This window comes from Centruroides sculpturatus, unplaced genomic scaffold (assembly GCF_000671375.1).
Source record: "Centruroides sculpturatus isolate CEXI.00-Female unplaced genomic scaffold, Cexi_2.0 scaffold393, whole genome shotgun sequence".
Lineage (NCBI taxonomy): Eukaryota > Metazoa > Arthropoda > Arachnida > Scorpiones > Buthidae > Centruroides > Centruroides sculpturatus.
Genome location: NW_019384611.1, coordinates 277,540 through 301,382, shown reverse-complemented (window position 1 = coordinate 301,382; position 23,843 = coordinate 277,540). Strand labels below are relative to the sequence as shown.

At 29.7% G+C, this 23,843-nt stretch overlaps 1 protein-coding gene across 1 annotated transcript in view; it reads right to left on the bottom strand.

The window, feature by feature from the left end:
• LOC111625258 (mitotic checkpoint serine/threonine-protein kinase BUB1 beta-like) overlaps window positions 1-23,843 on the bottom strand; it is a 77,804-nt gene that overhangs the window by 48,746 nt on the left and 5,215 nt on the right. The window contains exons 2-5 of the mRNA XM_023368362.1: window positions 16,816-16,875; window positions 12,033-12,177; window positions 11,760-11,956; window positions 11,502-11,653 (exon numbers count right to left, since the gene is read on the bottom strand). Of these exons, the coding sequence (XP_023224130.1) occupies window positions 11,502-11,653; window positions 11,760-11,956; window positions 12,033-12,177; window positions 16,816-16,875 (554 nt within the window). The remainder of the gene's footprint in view (window positions 1-11,501; window positions 11,654-11,759; window positions 11,957-12,032; window positions 12,178-16,815; window positions 16,876-23,843) is intronic.

The following is a 23,843-nucleotide window of genomic DNA, read 5'->3' as shown; positions in this document are numbered from 1 at the left end:
TTATTGTAATTTGTCTTTTTAAATTATTTTGAGTTGATATTATAATTTGGAAAAGGGGGATCTCTAGATCGGTAAAATAGGCAAATTTCCTTCTACAACTTCGGTTGTTGTTTGGGGTACAGCTAAGGTTTTAACAAAGTTCCAGCGAATACCTAATTAGCAAAAAAAAAAAAAGTTGAAATAAAGTGATTAATTAAACAAAAATTATTACAAATATTGTAAATAACAGTTCACAAATGCATATGTAGAGATATTTTTTGGAGGGGGAAATGGTCTTCACAATTTGAAATTGATCGAACACACTGTAAAATGTTCGTATACATACGTGCCCTCTATCGTAGGATAAATGTACTATGCCAGAAACCTTCGCGGGAGTGTATTAAGCAACTTCCCAAAGTTTCACGGTAATCGGATAAACAATGTGGTAATGCATGAAGGACAGACACATACATTCATTTTTATATATATAGATAATAAAGTATGATCATTTGGAATTTAAATTTGTTATAATATAATGTTTTCACATTTAATACAATGTTTTATATTATATTGACTAGTAAGCCAACCAGAATTATGCAAAAAATTTTGAGTACCTATTACACAGTGATACACATGAAAATATGCATTTTTGCTTAAATTCACTTACATTTTCCAATAACTTAAGAAATAAGCAATTTAACAATGCAGAACTCATTTTCATTGTCTTTTGATTTATACACAACTCTACCAAAGATTTCTGATTTTATTTTTCCAAAGAATGGTTTGTATTAAAGTTATCCATCCAGGTTACTTTTGTCTGACTGTTCTTGGAAATACATTTGTGACTGAATTTCAATTATCAATTTGGTGACACATTAATAATTGAAATTCAGTCACAAATGTATTTCCAAGTTTTTTGTTTTGTCAGGGAACTCCTATCTGGTCAAGAAATCTTAAAATATAAGAAACTTCCTTCAACTTCTGAATTACTAGAAGGTACTGGTACATGTAATGTGCAATTGCAAGTTTACCTAACTGAGGTATATTTCTGAACTCTTTAATCCAAAAGCAAATATTTGTCTATTAAAAAGTTACTCCACATTCTTTGAACAAAATAGCTTTATATTAAGCAATTCCAACATCTGGAATTTCCTGATGCAGAAAATAGTTAATTCCTCAGATGGTTTCATAAATTGTACAAACTCTGCACATAATAGATCCAATTGCTATATCTGTATCAAAAAGTTACATGCATTTTTATATATCCTGGAAAAATATAATATATTTAAAANGTCTGTGTGATGTGAGTGTAAGTTTAATGGTGTGCTATTTGAGTTTGCTAGAGTTAATGCTTTATGTAATTGTGATGTTTCTTGTTTCCTGTAGAAAAACTCTCGCAGTGACTGTATCTGTTTGAAGTGAAGGTTAACTATGTCAATCAGACCATGTCTGCCATCTTTACGTGGAAGGGTTAATCTTTCTGTGGCGGATTTAGGATGATAATGTTTATGCTTAGTAAGCGTTGTTCTTGTTTTCCTTTGAATTATTATTGTTATTAATTTTCATCGGAAAAACACTTCAAAGTGTCGTTTCAATTCTATTTATTTATTGGAGTGTTTGTGGATACATGATATTTTTTGTTTTTCCGTCTGGTGCGTACACAAATAAATCAGAAGATTTTCTGAAGTGTGAGTTGGCCACATACAGTTGTCCATGCGAGAAGCAGGATTCTCCAAATCTAGCCTACACGCTTGCAGCGATTGTCAGAAGTGCGATATTCCCCATTTTTATATATATAGATAATAAAGTATGATCATTTGGAATTTAAATTTGTTATAATATAATGTTTTCACATTTAATACAATGTTTTATATTATATTGACTAGTAAGCCAACCAGAATTATGCAAAAAATTTTGAGTACCTATTACACAGTGATACACATGAAAATATGCATTTTTGCTTAAATTCACTTACATTTTCCAATAACTTAAGAAATAAGCAATTTAACAATGCAGAACTCATTTTCATTGTCTTTTGATTTATACACATCTCTACCAAAGATTTCTGATTTTATTTTTCCAAAGAATGGTTTGTATTAAAGTTATCCATCCAGGTTACTTTTGTCTGACTGTTCTTGGAAATACATTTGTGACTGAATTTCAATTATCAATTTGGTGACACATTAATAATTGAAATTCAGTCACAAATGTATTTCCAAGTTTTTTGTTTTGTCAGGGAACTCCTATCTGGTCAAGAAATCTTAAAATATAAGAAACTTCCTTCAACTTCTGAATTACTAGAAGGTACTGGTACATGTAATGTGCAATTGCAAGTTTACCTAACTGAGGTATATTTCTGAACTCTTTAATCCAAAAGCAAATATTTGTCTATTAAAAAGTTACTCCACATTCTTTGAACAAAATAGCTTTATATTAAGCAATTCCAACATCTGGAATTTCCTGATGCAGAAAATAGTTAATTCCTCAGATGGTTTCATAAATTGTACAAACTCTGCACATAATAGATCCAATTGCTATATCTGTATCAAAAAGTTACATGCATTTTTATATATCCTGGAAAAATATAATATATTTAAAATAAATTGATACAGTAATTTAAATTCTGCAGTAGTGGCATGGAAAGGTCTGGATAATTATTCTCTTTATCCACAACAACAAACCGGGAGAGAAGTTTTTAAAGTAATCATTTATATTCAATTTTTTTCATTCATTACAACATTTTAACAAATCAATATTTCATAATAAAATCAAATTTATATATATATATATATATATATATATATCTTTTTTTACACACACACACATATATGTGTGTAAAATATTTTAAAATATCTTATAAATTTTAAGCACAAATATGCAATTTGTAAAAAATTAATACTATAAAATAAATTTATTTATGATGTCTTAGATAGTGGTCAGGGGTACTTCAATCAATATGTAAAATATGCATTTTAGTCATATTACTTATGATAAAACAGTATATACTATAGTTTTCATTTTCTAATTCAATATCATCCTTTTCATTATGGTTAATATTTATGTTTGTATCAAAAACTGGTTATTTACATTTGGAGTTTCTAACAGAACACCTTTTCTAAACTCTTCTAAAAAAGCCAAAGCCTTCTGAAATAAGATCTTCCATATATCCTGGATACCCTACTGCCAGTAATTTTTTCACCTTTTAGAAGTTTGCATCTTGCTCAACTATACTTCATTTCTCTTAAATATCACTTCAAAGCTGTTATCTGCAAGTATACAGAGATAAAATTGCTATCCAAATCTGGTATATACAAAACATTTTTAAACTGCACTTTAACTTTCTTGTTCTGAATTTAACTGATAAAGGATCTTTTCCTTCCCACTGTAATTTTCTTCTATCAGCTATACACTTACATTGCAAATACATGTTAAGACTGCTGAATCAAAATAGCATGAGCTATTCTCTTTCATTTCAATTATATTAAGTTTACTGCAAGCACCCATAGTGGAAATATCATCTTTAGAGAATACAGTGGGGCAACACACACACACAATTTCTTCATTTTCAGATTTTTCTTGGATTTTTTTTTTTACCAATGATTTCCTTTTGCTTTTCCACTAAGGACATTTTCTACAGTCTCTTTCGAACATCCAGGTTCTTTTTACAAAAAATAACATTCAAAGTTCTTACGTGAGGTCACTAATTTTGATTTATTGACTTTCATTGCTTTTTCATCATCACTGAATTATTGTTTTTTTTTATGATGCCATTCACCATTTGCAACAAGTTTTCTTTTAACTATTTCATGTGTTAATTTGTCATCTGACTAATTTTCCAAGGCTGTTAGCATATTATTATAATTTTCAGATACACTATGTAAATATAATGCAACACAGATAACTTCTGAAAGTGAAAATACAAAAATTGTTAATTTGTCTTCCAGGCTTTCCATATTACTGTTTAATGAAAATTCAGCCTTACACAACTTCTTTAATAAATAGATTTTTGTGGTTAAAGTTGACTTTTCATGATATTTTTTAAAGCTTCCCATAAGGTTCTTGCCATAGCTCTTTTCTTATATGCTTTAGCTGATTCTCTTCGACTAATACAATTCTGTAATAAGTTCTGATATATTAAGACTAATTCTGTAAACCTATTAAGCTATGAGCTTTGATGTCTGTTTCCATCCATAATTCTGTAATGTTTGAAAAAATTTCCTTAGATGTAATTTCACAGAGAACTTTAATTAATAAATAGAAGCTCCAATTTAAACTTCCATATCTGATAGTTGCTAATATTTAGCTTCAAAATGTGTCTTTATGCTTTCTGCCATCTTGAAATCCATTGTTCTTTTGATGCTCAAGTTCTTTTGCTCTTAAAAAATTTCTTCAATTAATTATTTCTTTCTTGTACTTCTTACTTTATTATTGTATTGGTTTTTCTCACTCTAGGCATATAATCTGAATGTCATGGAAGGCAAAGTTGTACAATAAAAGCAGACAAAACTTCATTCTTTTGCCAGTGGCACCAGAAATTTGCACAAAAATGGATCATTAGTGTTCCCACACAATTTTATTACTCAAAGAAAAAAGGAACACAAAAATATATTGCAATAATGATAATTGTAAAACATTGCAGCAAATTAATATGATTTAATTATGTATACTTAAACATATGTATAAAGTTACCTGACATGTTAGCATTTCCACAGCAAAAAAAAAATATTTTTTTTACCAAGTTCATTCTTAAATACAAATTAACCAATCAAATTTTCCAAATTACATTACAGTAAGAACCCTCTTAACGCAGGGGATGCGTTCCTAGATAACAAAGCGCTAAGTGAAACAGCATTAAACAAGGTCATTTTAACAGAGTAAATAGGGATAGGAAAACACGTGACCAAAAATAAACAAATTTTACTTTAATTTTAAGTTATATTATTACACAAATTAATATAAAAGTATGTTAAATAACACAAACATATGCACACAGAAATGTAAAGTTCATTTTTTGTGATGAAAATCCTGACTTTTCTGAAATTCTTGTTCTTTTGCAATAGAGTCACGAAGTTTCATTTGTCATTTTTTCTTTCCTTAAGCAAATGTTGGTAGCAGAAGATTGCATACATAATGTCTTGTTTTGCTTTTGTACTCCTTTCAAAATCTGGATCATTCGCTACAATTTGATCAATGATTTTGGTTATTGTTATGAAAGTTTTACTAAGGAAATCTGTAGAGAAATTTTTTGGGTTCTTCATTTTCAGAATCTCTATTTTCCAGTTCCACATGAATTCCATGTTCTGCCACTTCTTGAAGGTTGTCATTGGTAAGGCTCTCACCAGAAACCTGCTGTAACTCCTAAATATCTTGCTCGTCTATATCTCCTAGTCCTGCTATATCAATTAGGTTGAGTTTGGTCAACCAAATGATACAGCGATATGCTCTTCTTATTGAGAATTCTTGGACATCTCCAGCCATAACTTCTTCCACACTTCGTTCGTGCATTTATCAGTTAATTCTTGCCAAGCGAAGTTGATATTTCCTATGGCATCCATAATGTTATATTTTTTCCAAAATTGCACCAAACAAACATAGATTTAAAGAAAGTATACCTTTTTGTCACTTTTTGCTGATTGGTTTGTGTTCGCAAATAATCGTATTATATATGAATCAATGAAATGCCATGATAATTTAAATCTGCGTAAATTTAGAACTTTTTTTAGGCTTCGAGCAGACCATGTTATATTGAATCAGCGTTAAGCGGGGTCTTACTGTATTTTAAAATTTTAAGAAGACTTTCTAGAGACAGTGCCACATGACTCAATTAAGTTTATGGGAGATATTATTGAGCAAAAAGCAATGAATAATTGACTAAAACTTCCGTAACTTTTTCGTTAAAAATTTAAATATTTTTCTAGTCTGTATTTGTATTATATATGTTGGTGTTTAAATCAATTGCCAGATTTTTAGCTCAAAATTCTGGTTTAAACTGATACGCATCAGCCAACTTTAAGTAAGAAGCCAACTTTTAGGGGCAATCAGTTAATTGCATGTCAGTGATGGTCCTTTCATATGTGGGTAATGGCGGCAAAGACAGATGATAAATGTCTTACAAAAACAGTTTATTTTAACACAAATGCAACTTACATAATATCCAAATAACATTTCGATCTAGATTGACAGGTGCTGGGGAGGTTCCGGATGTCTAATGTGGAGTAGGGATACAGTGCTTGAAGTAGCCCTGATACTTGTATACGAGCACCTTAACAAAGCTCCCCCTCTCTCGGTTGACATTCCCTTTCGTCATTAATCATCGTGTCACGTTTATTTTAAAATAAGTATGTAGTTTCCTTCCTGTCTGGTCTACATCACCAACACAAACTCTTAATCCAATTTGACCTTCGAAATTTCCCGACTTAGGAATTTTTATAATCAATCGTAATTTTGACTCGATTTTAAGAACCTCACAATTAACCTCAATACTTTTCTACACACACACACACAATCATGTAGCTCATGCAAAGAATGGATTTAAACAATAGAATCTATAAGCAACTGTTAAAAATCTTTAGTAAAGTATTTTGGTAAGAACTCTATTACATGCTATTACTCTATCACAGGGGTGGCCAACAAGTCGATTGCAAAACCAATTTTGGTCGATCGCTCGCGATGTCTTGACTTAATGTGTTACACTTGTAAGTTGTAACCAAACGCAACGCGTGAACGTAATGCGCAAATGCAACTGTAGTGATATAGGACCTCCTCGTTCTCCCTCAGATGAGGTTTTGTCGGTCCACATGCAATCCATTTGCATATAGTTGTAAAATGGGAATAAGAAATGTAGACAAAGGGTTGTAAAACCGAAAAAAAGAAGGGACAGAGAGAGTAGGTCGGGACACGGTAGAGAGAAGAAGGGTGAAGTGGTGGTCCCCGAAAGTGACAACGTTGAGTTTCAATTTTTCTTCTGTTTAAAATGTAAGTACCTTTTCTTTGTGTTTTAAATTAAATTGTGGCTTTTCTTTTCTATCTAAACTTAGTATGTATTTCACACCTCCCTCCCCCTCGCATTTAGACCAGGGATGGGCAACCTTTTTCTGTGTAAGGGCCGCATTTCAAAACTTTTGAACTAACACCGGCCACATACAAAATAAAAGAGGAGGGAAAATGCCGGTAAATCACAATTATTTATTCATATATAATTATAAAAAAGAATAGGTATACTTAATTTAGCTTCTAGAACTAATGTAAATGTAATGTATCAAAAATATTTGATTAAATATTAGTCACTGTTAGTTTTAAATTAGTTTCAAGGTGAGTCTGTTAGCCGGTTTCTCGTTTTAATTTTTACTAAATTCGTTGCAGGAAAAACTATTCACACACATAAGTTGTAAAAAATAACGTTTGAATTTTTGCTGCATACTTCTTAAGTTAGGAAATTGATATATTTATACACATTTTATGCAACTTGGGCCGTGGAATGCACATCTCTGACTTAGACTATGCCTACAACAACGAGTCAATTGAGACACATTTTTAAGATAAAAAGTAGATCTTATGTATACAAAAGTTGGCCACCCCTGCTCTATCACATTTGCTGCTAAAGACATTTGAGCCAAAATTAATACATCCAATAAACTATATTTTACACAACACAGTACTTGTTAGATATAGTATATGACAGTAGAACACAGTAATATGTCTTTAATTAGTACTGTAATGCAGTTAGTACTTCAACTGTTGAAAACAGTGTGATAGTGTTTATTTATATAAGTTTTATAATTATATTAATTTCTGTTAAATAAATTCTGAAAACAGTTTTACTTGAATATTTGTAGCCTTCTGGAGTTATGGTAAAAGGTGTAGATCAATTGTTAGGAGTGTTGTTCCATTTATCTATTGTTCTGTGGAAAAAATTTTTATTCTATACCCAATTAATTCCTAGTTTTTCAGAAGTTTAAAAAGTCAACTTATACACTAACATATATAGTATATATCAGGGTTAGCCAAACAATGTCATGATAGAAGCCATACAATGCCTATCAGAAATACATGAGAATTACATCCTATGCTAGAATGCCTATTGAAAAGTTGTATCATATACAGTACTGTATTTCTTGAGTAGAACTCTACATGTCAGAAAATGTTTTGTCTGAGATTGACGTTTAAAGTAACCACTAAACATGATTTTTGCAAATATGTACAATTCAGCAAGGCCAATGTCATGGCAAAGTTGGAATTTTGAAATTCAATCTATGGTCTGAGATAGTCAAGGTCAAAGTTTTCCATATGAATGTCTATGTGCTGATTGTTGGTTGCAAGCTGGTCATGTGCTACAAGTCAATCAAGTTTCCAATTGCTGTCAATTTACATTGATCACTACAACAGTTTTTTCACTTTGATCTTTATGACAGGCATTTAACATGCATTACTTGCAACAACACATGTGCATGTTTTAAAAGTTTCTTGATGTTTTTGTGGTTATAATACCAGATATTAATACCCTCCCTAAAACCTGCATGATTTAAATTGCTTTACACAATGTTAAAATTATGTCACTGTATTTACATTTTCATGTGAAACTGAAACAGAAAAATCTTAAGTTTTGTTTTCCTAGAAAATAGCTAGTACAGTAGAATGTCGATTATCTGAATCAATTGGGGACTGGGGTTGTTCGGAAAATTCATATTTCGGATAACCGATTATGTACGAAAAAACATATTAACCTATCCCATATTGAAATTTTTCTCTGTTGCGTGTAGCTTTGCGTTGAATTTTCGTCAATGTTAAGCCTAACGAAGACTATTGTATCGTTAAAAATTATTTCTTTATTTTGTACAAACAAAATAAATTTATTGAAAAATATAAAAACAATAAAAAATTATACTTCAGAAGTTAATTTAGTATCAAAAACGTAAAATATTTGAGTAGCCCAAGACATAGCCAAAGATTGCAGCGCCACAGCACTGGCAAAAATTTAAATTTGCCGACTGGAATTCTTTTGGATAATTGACATTTTGGATAATTGACTTTCAAATAATCAACGCTCTACTGTATTATATATGTGAGAAATTGGAGGTTAAGGCGTGAGGTTAAGCCCGTTTTCTGACGCGAGTGGAAAGGTCAGCAAGATCGCTGATAAGGTGTCAGCAATACATGAATTACTACAACCATTCAGATAAACTTAACACATTTAATATAAACAATAAAAGAGATTACAGAGACAACATAACAAAGTTACATAGTAAGGCAACATAACATTAATATGAGTTCCATTTATCAGAGAAAAATGGATAGTTCTCGAGGGTAGCTACTTCCTTAAAGACTAAATCTAACTTAATTTCTAAGTCAACCAAGAGAGAGAGAGAGTTTACATAAAAACTTCAACATCAATATCTCATTCAGCACTGTTGCAAAAGTGATACTTTCTTAATTGCCTTTCCTTTAGTCCAGCGAGGCAATGAATAGGGGGTTTAGTAGGGGGTTTGTTCTTCTTCGACACTCGCCCTGATATACTTGGTTTTTATATTTATACTTGCCCTTTTTATACTTGCAGCACATGAGAATTGACTCAAGTCACTTTGATTTAATGTGGTTTAAGTTCTAGCCTTGTTTGGGTTCGGCTCACATGAGCTGTCAGGAACCAGACGATTCAGCCAAATTATTGATACTTTCCGGCCATTATTGTGACTCACTCATCTTACCTGATAATTTCATCCATTTGACAGTTTCCTATCATTAATAATCAAATGTTTTGATTAAGGTTTTAACATAAGTCCAATCATCATAATGATTGTTGATTCATAAGGATATTTGATTGGTTTTATCTATCAGAGTATTGCGAGTGGAAAGAAAAGGAAGTGGAGTTTTTCCACTTCATCACCTTTTCACCACTTGAGCTTTCTGTTGCCCTCTGCCTCAATAAAAATTATGTTATTTCTTTACTTAATTACAAAAAATATATTTGTAATCGTAACATTCAGTATCAGAAGAACACCATCCACTGACCCAGTCAAAATGCAGGTCAAACGAAAGTGGAAATGAAAAAACGGGGAGTCAGATCTCACATATATACATTTTAAGTATATATTAAAATATTACACTAAAGTTTTATGTTCTATAATAAATATCACCTTTCCTTTACTGGTATTTTATGACTGACTGTTTACTTAGTCAATCACTTAACTCCTTCAACTTTATGAACGTATATTAAGCTTTCAGTTGCTTGTTTGAGGTTAAGTTAAAAGGTTACACTTACAATCACTGTGTATATTATACATTATGTCAAGGGTTCTACTAAAAATTTGGGGCTCCACAGTAAAATCTGCTGAGTCTAGTGATGTATGACTGTGCCAATGCAGATTTAAAAGGTGAAGCGTAATTGTTCTAGTCCCAGATTGAGTCCTTGTATGACAATATGAGGACTCGATCCGAGACTATACACATGCTAAAGTTACTTATAGCTTTATAAACAGTGGGGACCAATTTATTGGTAATGGAACAAACTAAATCATGATATAATGTTTAAATTAACAAGGTAATAGAAACCATAAAAACAATAAAACAAACAAAAGCTATAAAATAAAAAAAAAAATCATAACCTTAGAAAGGATCAAACATATAAATAAAAATACAATTGTTAAATCTGTATATATATTAAAAGCAAAATGTTCTGTCACACTGCACACCTCACACAAATAATGTAAATTTAAAAATAAATTTGATTTACAATTTGAAAATTTCAAAACAACTTTTAAATGGTTTTTAAAAACATTGTTTTAATTTTCAATTGATTTGATTTCAATTTTAATTAATTAATTTTGATTATATTTAATTGTAGTTTTACTTTTGGTTTTGGAGTAAAGTGGCTACCTAATATGCTTTAATTTATTAATATCTGCAGGGTTTGAACATTTGTTATTGTCAGGGTTCCAACATTTTTTATTAGGGTGGAAAGGGTTCTGTGATAAAAAATAAGTTAGAAACATCTGCACTATATAATAGTCAGGAAACTTAAATCAAATGTCAAGTGTCAAATGTTGATGTAATAAGCCTAGAAATAAAGAAAGGCTGGCATTGTGCTTACAAGTTAAAAATTATTTGTGTTTCTCTTCCCTCAGTGTAACAAGTCCTAGTTCACAAGAACACCCAAAGTTGACAAAAGTATAATATGGAATGTACTAAGTTTATAAAAAGAAGTTTTATAAGTATACAGGAGAAACAGTAAGGATCTAGAAGAGCTGCATGCAGCTCACAAGGCACAGTTTGGCCACCATGGATACATAACTATGAAATAAAAACGGTGGAACATATTAAGTTTGACTGTATTGTTTGTATTACACTATTTACAATATATTAAAATAACGATAATTTTCATAACACTATATTGATACTGTATTAATATGATCTATACTCTTTCATTAAAAATAAATTTTTTAAATTCTATTAAAAATCTTCATATATAATTCTTATAATTATTTTTAAATGTTAAGAAATATATCAAACATTAATTTTTATATAAATACCAATGATTGCTTCACTTCTATTTAACGGAACTGTGTTTTGTCTATCAAAATTTAAAAGGCCAAGTGCTGTTCGTGATTCCTGAACTGCATTTTCATCTGAAAGCATTTCTAAATTTTTTTTAATTTCTTTCACTAGTTTTTCTTGAAGTTTCCTGCAAGCACATATACAATTTTAAAATTGATTATCTACCTAAATATTGAATTCACATTATTATTTCATTAATGTTTAATTATAATGTTCATATCTTAATCACATACCTTTGTCTCTCTATTAATTTTACCACAGGTTGTGCATTTTGTTGAATGCCTTCTGTTAGAACTTCATCAGCATGTTTAAAATTTCCCATGCTCTCTAATGACCAAGCCCAATTTTCATAAAATATTGCATGCTGACAACCAATCTTATGACTGTACATATATCTAAATATTTCTATTGCATCAGGATGAGCATTTGCCTAGAAAATTGTACAAAACAGATCTGTTTGTCATAAAATTGTCAAAAATAATTTTATTTATTAGTTTACTACTTACATATTTAATCCAAATCTCAATATACTTTTCATTATTATAATACTGTTCTTTATCATTAAATGCAATAACACAAGATTCAAGTAACTTCCATATTCCACTTTCCTTTCCACCAGTAGGATAATTTTGCTCAACCCAAAAAATATATCTTAAAAAAAAAACACACACACAAACAATGACTTTCTATAAATTTAAATTCTTATGAAAATCAAATTCTTCAACAAACATTTAATATATTAAAGATGCAATATAATAAAGTAAAATAAAAGTAAAGTATAACAGTAAAGTATAAATATAACAAAGCATTCAATTTTAATACAGTCTAGTTAAAAAAATTAATATTGGAAATGTTTTCTATAAAAAGGAGGATAGAATGAGTGCATGTTATGAAAATTAAGTAATCAGCTTAAGTGAATAGTTTCACTTAAAGTTGGATTAAATTATAAATTATGTATAACATACAGTATAAAAATGATTATATTGTCTAAATAAAACTGAGTTTCAAATAAAAATATGTATTGAATATGTATGACCCCCAAAAAAATATAACATCAAATTTTGATAATGTTAATGCAAAGTAGTTACAAAAAAACCAATTGTAGTCAGTTAAAATATTACAGAATATGGGTAAATATTGTTGGTCTAAGAATTTTTTTAGGAAAAGTATTATGATTAGTTGCAGATGGTCACATCCAGTTCTAACAGTTGGATTTTAACCTTTCTTTCTTTGACAAACTTCTCCCTAGTTTGTCAAAACTCAGCTATTTGGAAATACTGAGCTAAGGTTTCGACAGACAAGCAGTGCATTGAGCCAATATGGGCAAAGCGCATTTTTTAAATTAAATTACCTCTGCAATAATAATAGATACATAGTATGTCAGATATGTTTTCATTTATCTATTATTAAAATGAGAGCATTCAAATAAAAACCAATTGAATATTAAGCAATTGAACTGTAGATTAAGAAATTTATTACAATAAAAGGTAATATTTTAAAATAATACAAACAATAACAATTTCTAGCAAAATGGACAAGACCAAGACTATTTCAAATTACAAAAATCTCTAAATACAAACAGGAGTTGAGTTGACCATCAAAATTTTGAGCTCAGCTTGTTTGGTAGAACAATCTTTTTCTCTAAAGAAAAAAAGAAGAAATGGAAGGCTGATCAGGAGCAATTTGGGCAAGATCCAACAAAAACTTGAATAAAAGGCATAGTTATAAAACTATGCCTTTTATTCAAGTCTACCAAATATTGATAGAAATTAAACCAATCTTATGAGGAGAACAAAACTTCAATGGTGCAGTTGGCATATTGGAAAACATCTTTGAGCCCAATAAACAACAGATGAGCATGATGGTCAAACCGCAAGATGATAAAACATATCAAATTTCAATGTACTCTAAGACAATGCAATAACCACAAGTTTACATAAAGGACTGTGAATCAAATAAATTAGTCTAATTTTAAAAGATTTAAAATCTGAATATGGCAGGAAATAAATATTGAGCTGGATGCAGTAAAAAACATAGCACTGATATATCAAAGATGCAGAAAAGTATTTTATATACATAAACATTTTATAAATTATTTGGAACAGATAGATACATTGTCAAACCCAGGAACAATAATTTTCAATTTTGTCACATTCAATTCCTGGGCTCGAATTCTTAGTTGATAACTGATTAATGATTTACTAGAATTTAAAATTGACTACCCAATAAATCTCCAGCAGTGCTTCAAAGGTGTGTTGTCAGGATATAAAACAAATTTGAACATTGGAGTACAATTTCTAAAGCAATATTCCACAGATTTTCAGTCCAATAGTCAAGTGTGTCCTTGCAAATTAACTTTGTAATTTTCATTTTTCTAATTAACAGGCTATCCTGTTTTATCCAAAAAATAACTAAAAAATCAAAATTACAACTGGAATGGATAACTAGTAAGAAAATTAAATGGATAACTAGTAATACCTTACATAATTTTCTACCACAAAGAGTTTGTATCACAAACGTTTTTGGTTTATTTTTATAAACCTGCATCAGGTTTGAAATTATACAATTCAAAATTCCCAAATTGGAATGTTTTCAAATATTCAATGATGTTATTTACTGTATAACATTTTTCTTTAAACATTGTAAATGTGTATACATAAATATATATTTTTGAACAATTATATATTAATGAAATGAGTACATAAATAATAAAATTTAAAATAAAATAAAAATACAATGAAGTAAACCATAGGAATTCCATATGCCTATGCATTTTTTTCATGTATAAATAATTAATCTGTAGGACTTTGATAATAAACTCAAATTGATTTATAAACAAATTGCTACTAAATATTTCAATGCCAGCTTATGCTTCTGTAGAAATGCCACAATCTACAAATTGCTACACAACAGTAAAGATGAAATAGACAGCAACAACACACCAAGTGTATATTCAATCCCAATAACAAATGAAAGATTTAACCACCAACTTATGTAAATTGGGTCAACAATTAGATCTTTAAAATGCAGAATCAATGAATAGAAATACGACATAGATAACAACAAACCAACAAACATTTTAGTTCAATATGCAACAAAGCCCAGGGTGTCTGCAAATCTAAATGAAGCAAGAATGATACAGTCTATGATAAACATTGCTTAAGAACACTGGAAACATTGAAAATGTTCAAGTCCACATTAAAAAATAATTGTATTAATTATAAAGACTCGGAATCCTCTTCTAATGCATGGCAATTGTCCTTCAATAATCTTACAGATTAATTATTAATTAATTATTAATTTTTTTAATTACTAGCTGCAAGGACCCGCTTCTCTGGGCAAAAAGTAACGATAGTGAAGATTAAGATAATTACATTATAGCTAATCTTACCCGTTTTCACAGAATGCAAGAATTAAGTCCCCCGTTTCCAGACTAATTAGAGAATTTTTACGTTTAGTCAAACGAACTATTTTCAACGTTTCTGGAACGTTTACAATTGTTCTATAATCAAACCAATATTCGAATTTTATGTTCGAATTTAATTCAAACAAATTCGAAAAATTCGAACAAAACATTCGAAATAGAAAGCCACTTTCAACCACTTTCAGCCTCATATCTCCTGCACCCTTATAGCTATCGAGACGCAACCACCTCTATGCATGAATGGAGACTTGGGGCTACCACCACATACAAACACCATTCCCGTGCGATGTGTAGTTTTTGTGGAAAAGTGAAATATAGGGACACACACACGTATATTTATATATATATATATATAGATATAGATTAATAAAATAAACTGAAAACATTTTTGATTCAAACTCTTGCTGATGGAAAATTATGTAATGTGTTGATTTTCTTACTAATAACTAAAAAATAATGATTCTCACTTTTATAACCACTTAAAAGGAGTTTTGGGCAAAAAAATGAAATGTTATGTCTTTCAAATGAGACGCTCACCAGAGTTAAAGAATTAATTATTTGAGTAATTCTTGAACTCAAGTGAACATCGGATTTGAAGGACACAGCATTTCAGTTTGTTAACCCAAAACTCCTTTTAAGTGGTTATAAAAGCTACTGACTACATCTGGCAAATATTCTAATTTTAGATTCTTACTAATGATTCTCACTTTTGTAGTTTTCTGCTGTAGTAACATATTTTAAATTTTTTTCCTCGATACACAGAATTCTGGCAGGTATGTCAGAATTTTTTGTAATATTGCACAATTTTCCAGTGTGCAGAGAGTTGTAACATCTCCCTTAATAAGAACTCTTTTACTGTTATTGTTACAAGTAAAAATACAGAAATAGCTATTGGAAAAGTGTGAAATAAGATGCAGTTAATGTAATTCAGACATTGAATGAAACAGAAGCCAATTTAAGATAATTCTTCATAGGGTAGATTCTCAAAAAATATCAAAAGGGTTGAAATTGGGACAACCAGAATACGGTGGCCCTAATATCAGAAGCATGTGTAGGATAAGTAATGAAATATAAGAGATGAAAACACAATGAAAAATATCTGGCTAAACTCCATAACAAACAAAAAAAAAAAAAAAACATAGATAGGACGTAACACCAGTGTCAGTTTTGATGAGTGATGAGAATAACAGATATCTAAAATTGCACAAGTGCAATGGCCTGTCTTATTTCTGATAAGCCTGCTGAAGCTTGTGTATAATTCAGTAACTTAAAAAGTTAATTGTTGTATACAAGATCCTAGAATGGCATTTGGCCATACATGGACCACTCTTTCTAATCAAAAAGATAAAACAAATAGCATTGTGATTGAATGCTATCTGAAAGAACATATCATCAAAACGGTACACTCCCACTCCCAGAATGACCTTTATCATCTAAACAGCATTAAAAACAATTTATTGTGATTAAAAAAATAGCCCATTGAGACATTACTCCAGACTGCCATATTTTAGCATTCTTCATAATCTTTGTTTTTCTAAGTTGGACTAAACTTCTTGCCAAATCAACTGAATAATACATTGTTTATTTCTTTTTATATTCCATAGACTGATTTATTTGATGATATTGAATTAATGTTAAGGGACTGCAATACACTCCAAGCAATAATATGAAAAAAAACATTTGACAAGTTATCAAGACATAGGCATTGTTCTTTTGGTCTTTTTTGTTGGGTATTCTTTTTTTCAGATGGGCATGTAATTTATAAAGTAACTAAAATTCCTATGATGGGTTGATGTATTAAAAATATTTTAAAATAATAATATGCCATATGTTATTACATTATACTTTCCATAATTAAAACTTACTCGTGCCAAATCTCCAATAAATCATCACCAGTGTGATTCCGAAGAGCAGCTTCATAAGCTCTGTTAAAGCAAATAGCATACATTAATAATTATTTCAACAGTAAATTAAAATGTAAACTATGAATAAATTTCTATAATAATTCAAGTTTTAATTAAAATTAATTTTAGTTTGAGTTTATCTTTGAAGTTTCTAATCCAGTTTTGAAAATTATGAAGATAAGAAGACATAATAAATTCCAGCACAAACATTTAATGATATTGATGGATGCTTCTGGCCTCATTAATAAGCCAGCATCAGGTCAAATATAAACTTATAGAATTTCACATTTGAATATTGAAATGATAGATGTTCTAATATAAAATAAAACACCTACCCATTCTAATATTCAAATTTCAAATTCTATAGGTCTATGATATTTGGATCTGAAGTTGGTGTATTAACGAAGCTGAAAACATCCATCAATTTCATCAAACGTTTGTGCTGGAATTTATTATGGTTGTCTTCTTGTCTTATAGTGTTTCTATGGAAAGTTTTTAAGTAATTTTAAAAATATATTCTTTTCTCCCACTTCTTCACATTGTTCTGATCATTGTAATTCTTGAAAAAGAAAAATTATGAAATAATTTTCTAATCCAGAACAATATAAAGATTTCTAAATTTTTAGTAATATTAAATTCAAAATTAAGAATTAGTTTTGGGGAAATATAAGCATTATAATAGATCATACATTCACAATACAATTATTTTTCATTTTTGTAAATAAAAAATTTTATTAGTATTTGATTATGCTGTATTAAAATATTGATACAAAAGTCTCTTGTAAATATAAAGATAAAATTGTTTTCTTCCAATCTCAAATATAATGTTATTCAGTTATTTCATAGGAAATCACCAAAATATAAACTGAAAACTGTCATTTTAAATTTAAACAATTATCTGCAACAACAGAGGGGATAGGAATACATATAATTATACAAAATATCTAACATGACATTAATAATGATGATCCAGTAATATATTAAATTTTCACAAATAATTTCTTGAAATAAACTACCTATAATTAATTAAATGTATTACTTGGCAAATTTAATAATAACAACTAAAATTTTAAATATTTGTTCTACATTAAACATTTTAATAAAAAAATATGCTAAACAAATGAATTGAATGAGCCAATTTACTAAATCAATGTCTATTTTTATATGTTACTGTGAATGACCGATATCTGACGAATGTCAACATTCTCCAGTGAATATCAGCATTCACACAGTCGTTTCGTGTATGTACAAAATATTTGCTAAATATCATTATTTCTCACTTACACCAGCAAATGTTGACATTCAACATGCACTGAAGGTGAATGTTAAATAAAAATATTTTTATTATGTTAAGACAAAAATGCAACATTTTAATATGTGAAAATAGGAGAAAGCTTAAGTAATAGCACATTTAAATAAACTGTTGAACCTAAAACAAACAGTACATTCTTAATCATTAAAGAAAATAATACAATAATAAACTTACACACAAATTATGTGATTAATGTTATACAATCTTATTTATTGCAACAACTTAAACTGTTATGGCACTTTGAATTGCAAAAGAGTCCCTTGCTTTTACAACTGCATTTATTCATGGAACACTTTTTTTCAATGACAGCATGTATAGCCTTGCCCTCCACTTTTCGAATTAGTTGCAGCTGCTTCTCTCAGCGATATTTCTTAAGAAGAAATCTCATCTATGGAAAGTAACTTTTCTTTACAAATTACGAACTGATTACGTTATTACATGATTACGAACTGATCTGTTAAGGGTGTCTTTTATTCAGATATCACCGACGCCTTACCGACGACCCCTCTCATCAACCGCCACTCGACCTGACAAACCGATTCCTACCTCACGGGATCAAAAGAACAAAAATGCCATCCAGTGACAAAGTGGGCAGTTTCCACCAAATCATTGCCGGGAAAAGAGGTACGACCTTGTCCTACCTCCAGCTACCCACAAATTATTTGCAATAGACTGTCGCCTCTCTGTCGACATTGGCTTCTCGGGTGTTGTTTTGACCTCCACCAAAGCTTATCTGTGCTTGTTGACATACACCAGCGATTGTTTGAATGTATAATAATATAACCAAATATTCAAACTTTCACTGACATATTTTGTGTGTGTCAACATTCACCAGAGTATATTGACTTTCTCTAATTTCGGTCTTTCACAGTAACATATACACTAAACATTCTCTAACTCAATCCTTTTGCATCCCTGCAATGTTTTACATTTTCTTATTGTAATTTTTAATAATTCTTTATAAATAATAATTTTAAAAATTTAATAATAATAAATCAATAAGAAGATAAAAGAAAGCTTTTTAATTTAAAATAATGAAATACACAGCAAATTAAAAATTTTTACAGACAGATGACATGAAAATCAATTTGTGGTGTTTTTCAATATTGGTAGCTGAATAATTTTTGTAGAGCATCAGGTGATTGACACCAGTCTGAGATCTGATGAAACTTGAATCATATGTGGGGAGCAAAATGTTAATGCCAGAGCTCCAATTTTTTGCTGGCTAATCATATATATTCTTAAAATAATTCTTGACTCCTGTTATAAGTCTATTTTATTCCTTTTTCATTTTTATGCTTAGATGTTAATTTCTTCAGCTATTCTGTAGAAAGTTTTGAACTTTATACTTTAGAAATATTTTGAAAAATTTTGTGACTAACTGAAAATTCTCTAACAACTTATATTTCTAGAAGGAACATCCTTGCCTTCCCATACACTATACAGTTCTCATTGGACTTAGTCCAATAATCAATAACATAAATAAAACTGATAACCATTGCAATTTGCAAGGTGCAACTATAGTTGTCGAAAATATCTTCACCTCCAGCAAAAATCTCTTTGGACCAAGCTCAATACTAAGTCCAGAGAAGTCTCTCACCATGGAAATAATTATTATTACTTAATTCAAACTGGTTATTAATATAAAGGGTTAACTTTTTTCTTTCAATATTTTAAACAGTGCTAGTGTCTGGATTCCTACTTTCATTTGTATCTGCACTTTCAGTCTCCTTGTCACTAGAAACATTTCAAGTACTTGTTACATTTTTCTTCAAAACTCTTCTCTTACAAGTCGGCCAATGTTCCATGATTTTTTAACTTAGGATATACACAATATTAAAACACTATAAATTTATACAATTCTCATTATATTTTTATATGAAAAATACTTAAAACTTTAATAATCTTTGACTGATATACCTGCTTGTATGCTGTACTATTGTGCTACAACACAGATGTTAAAAAAAAAAAAAACAATAAAAATTTATTTTGGTATTCTAGAGCAATATATAAAACCAATAGAATTTTCTATCAGTATTCTAGGGTTATAAATTATTTAAACCAATAGACACCAATAAAATAATTTTCTATGGTCAATTGGTCAATGAAAGTCAATACAACTTTACAATTAATTTTTATTGGGATGATTATAACAATTCAAATATTTGCAGATTGGCAAAATAAAAGTAAATTTTTGATGTGACATTAATCTGTTTACACTATGATGAAATTATAATTATGTTTCCTCAATTATGTATGTTTCAATTCTGTAGTGTGTTTTCAAAAGTTATAATCCATCAAAAGTTAATTCAAAAGTAATTCAAAAGTTATAAAAACCATCTTTAAAATAGATTGAATCATTAAACTTAATGTACTATACTTCATTCCTGTGTAACGTTTATCTAAAACTTTTAATATTTGAAATGATAATTAAACTTTTTTTGTTTAATTAGAGTATGGTTTTGACAAAAATTCCTCAAATCAGAAAATTAGTATAACTCAGGTATAATTTTTATTAAGGTATAAGAAAATTATGAAATAAAAATTTTTTACACTGCCACTTGTATGTGCCAACATAATTGGGTGCTATTAATTTTCCAAGTAATGAAATACTTGCTTATTTAACATTTTGGGAAAAATATACAGTGGGTGATCGGTTAACGAACATAATCTGTTCCAAGACTTTGTTCGTTATCCGAATTGTTCATTAACCGATTATCAATTTATCATAGGTTTATATGGGAATTTGATTAATTCGTTCCAGAGACTCCAAAAATTAAAAAATATATACTTTTTTACTACGTTTATTTATATGTAATAGTAAAAATACATATAAATAAACATAGTAAAAAAGTATATATGTAATAGTAAAAATACATATAAAGTAGAGCGTCGTTTATCCGAAAGAATTCCAGTTGGCAAATTTAAATTTTCGCTAGTGCTGTGGCACTGCAATCTTTGTCTACTCAAATATTTTACGATTTTTGATACTAAATTAACTTCTGAAGTATAATTTTTTATTGTTTTTATATTTTTCAATAAATTTATTTTGTTTTTACAAAATAAAGAAATAATTTTTAACAATACAATAGTCACGATTATTATTTTAAAAGTTTACGTTAGGGTTAACATCGACGAAAATTCAACGCAAAGCGACAGGCAACGGAGAAAAATTTCAGGATGGGATAGGTTAATATATTTTTTCGTACACAATTGGTTATCCGAACAACCCCAGTCTCCAATTGATTCGGATAAATGACACTCTACTGTATATGCAGTCTTGCATTTTTATTAGTCATGTTTTCTCCGTTTGTGGGGGTTAAAGAATGTCCAATGTCAATTGTTTTTCTCTTTTGTTCAGGATTTTTCGGAAGTAATTAGTAGTATTGTAATTTTAGAGATCCCCAACCCCATTAACCTTATTCTGGTTTGGATGCCACTTCGATGATGCCATCCTTCCACTTCTTCAAAGGATCTTTAGTAGCAGATGTCGACATTGGTCCTCTTTCGTCTTCCTCTTTTCAAAAGAAAACACATCTTGCTGAGTTTCTTGGTATTCTTCATTTGAGAGTTCTTGGAGTTCTTCTGTCGTCAGATCAGTTTCCATTATGAGCTCTAAAATGCCCTTTATTTCTCAGATGTGATTTTCGTTACTCCATTAGCAGTTTGAGACTTCTTGATATATCTTTCATAGCTAAGATTGTGCCTACTGTAAACCTGTTCAAGCCATACTGCCTAGCAACATCAGACATCTTGTGCCCACTTTCTACCTTGGCCATTATCTCTTACTTGGTTTTACAGTGAGCACAGTTTTTGACACTCCTCTTTTTAGGCTCCATAACATTATCAGTTTCTTTTTTAAATAAAAAGTTCAGAAAAGCACTTACAAAAATTCAGAGAACAGAAATCAACTAGCCCACAAAAAATTATTTAAATGCAAGGCCTGGATGAAATTCAAAATTTGGTATTAAAATGTTGACAAATATCCGATAAAACAGTTAAACTTTCACCTTTCGTAAATAAACCCCGACACAAAACTTAACAAGTGCCTGTCTGACAGTCTCGCAAAGACTATTAAAAGTTATTTGTCAGAAAGGTAAACAAAAAGCTGGAATTACAAGAGAGAGCTTCAAAATTCAGAGGAATACTATCCCATCGATAGCGGGTTGAGCATCAATGTTATGTCTCCCGCGCTATGAAAGGTTTTGAATTGTTACCTGAAGACAAGGAAAAATCAATCGGTATTTGTTATTTTCCATCGCTTCTTTTTATGTTTGTTCAGTAAAGTGTTCATTATCCAAACATGTGTTTGTTGTCTGATCATAAAAATCTTTTGCGAAAGTTTTCGTTAACCGATCATCCACTGTATTTAAAATTTTTGATGAACAATTATAGTACTAATCTGAATTAATTATTTTATATTATTGTTCAGATTGGTGAAATTAATTTATATATTATAAATTAATTTCTTTCAGTTCAGTAGTCTTTCTTTTCAGAGATTATAGATTACAGTGATACCCCGAACTTACGCGATAGGTGGGACCAAGAGATAACCGCGTAAGTCGAATTCGCGTAAGTCAGGGTATAATTTCGCGATTTGTGTAAAATCCAAGTCAGATGTATGTAAGCTAATAAATGTTCTCGTTAATCTTATCTCGTCTTTTGATTCGTTCATGGTTGCAAGAAATCACCACATAGAGTCTCTCGAGTCTCCGTATATATAATAAACACAGAAATAAATAACACAAAATAAATTGTAACTATGTGTTGATTCCGCACGACACATCTGAACAAGTAAGCTGAACAATAGTGTGGGGGGAGTGAGTAATCAAGAGCTGCGTGCCGCTAAAACAAAAGACGAATCCACGAGATTTGAAAATCACGTAACTCCGGGTTCGCGTAAGTTGAGGTATTACTGTATAGATATATATATATTTTAATGTATAGTATATATATATTATACATTAAAAGATCTTATACTGTATTTGGTACATATATTTATGTTAAAATGTATAGTACATATATAATTTATAAAATTCATCATATTTTTAAAAAAATAATGTTATTTCTTTTTGTTTGTGATTGGAATATTTAGTGGAAAAACAAACAAGATTGGTTCAAACTAGGGTTTCTTTCCCGGGATTCTCGCCATTTATTCACTACGAGAAAATCCCGGGAAATCTCGCATTTCAATAATAATTTACCATGTCAGGTTTTCTTTCCATTATTTATTATACGAAAAGTTGGATCTTGAAGACTTGCCTAAGAGAGAAATTTTGAGGTTTCTTGCTGCATATTATTACCTATGTTTTACAAGTCTCTACTTGTTACTTCATGTAATATCTATGTATTGTGTTTGCGCATCATTTAACAGCGGAGACTTGCTGAAAGTAAATATCACTCATCGCACTTTAGTTTATTTTTTATTTCATCTTTAGAAGTAAAATAGTATTTTTTTTCATAATTATTAAAACTCCCAATGAAACACTTTATTTTACTTTCATCTTATAATGTAGGAGAACATAAATTAATTGAGCCTAACGTGTCCGTATGGGTGAGATTGGCCCTACACTTTTAGTTACTTACTAGAAAATAAATTAAATTATTCAAATTTATGATATTCCTGTATGATCTTTTTTATTCATATAAAATTCTATTTTACTATCTCATCCCGGAA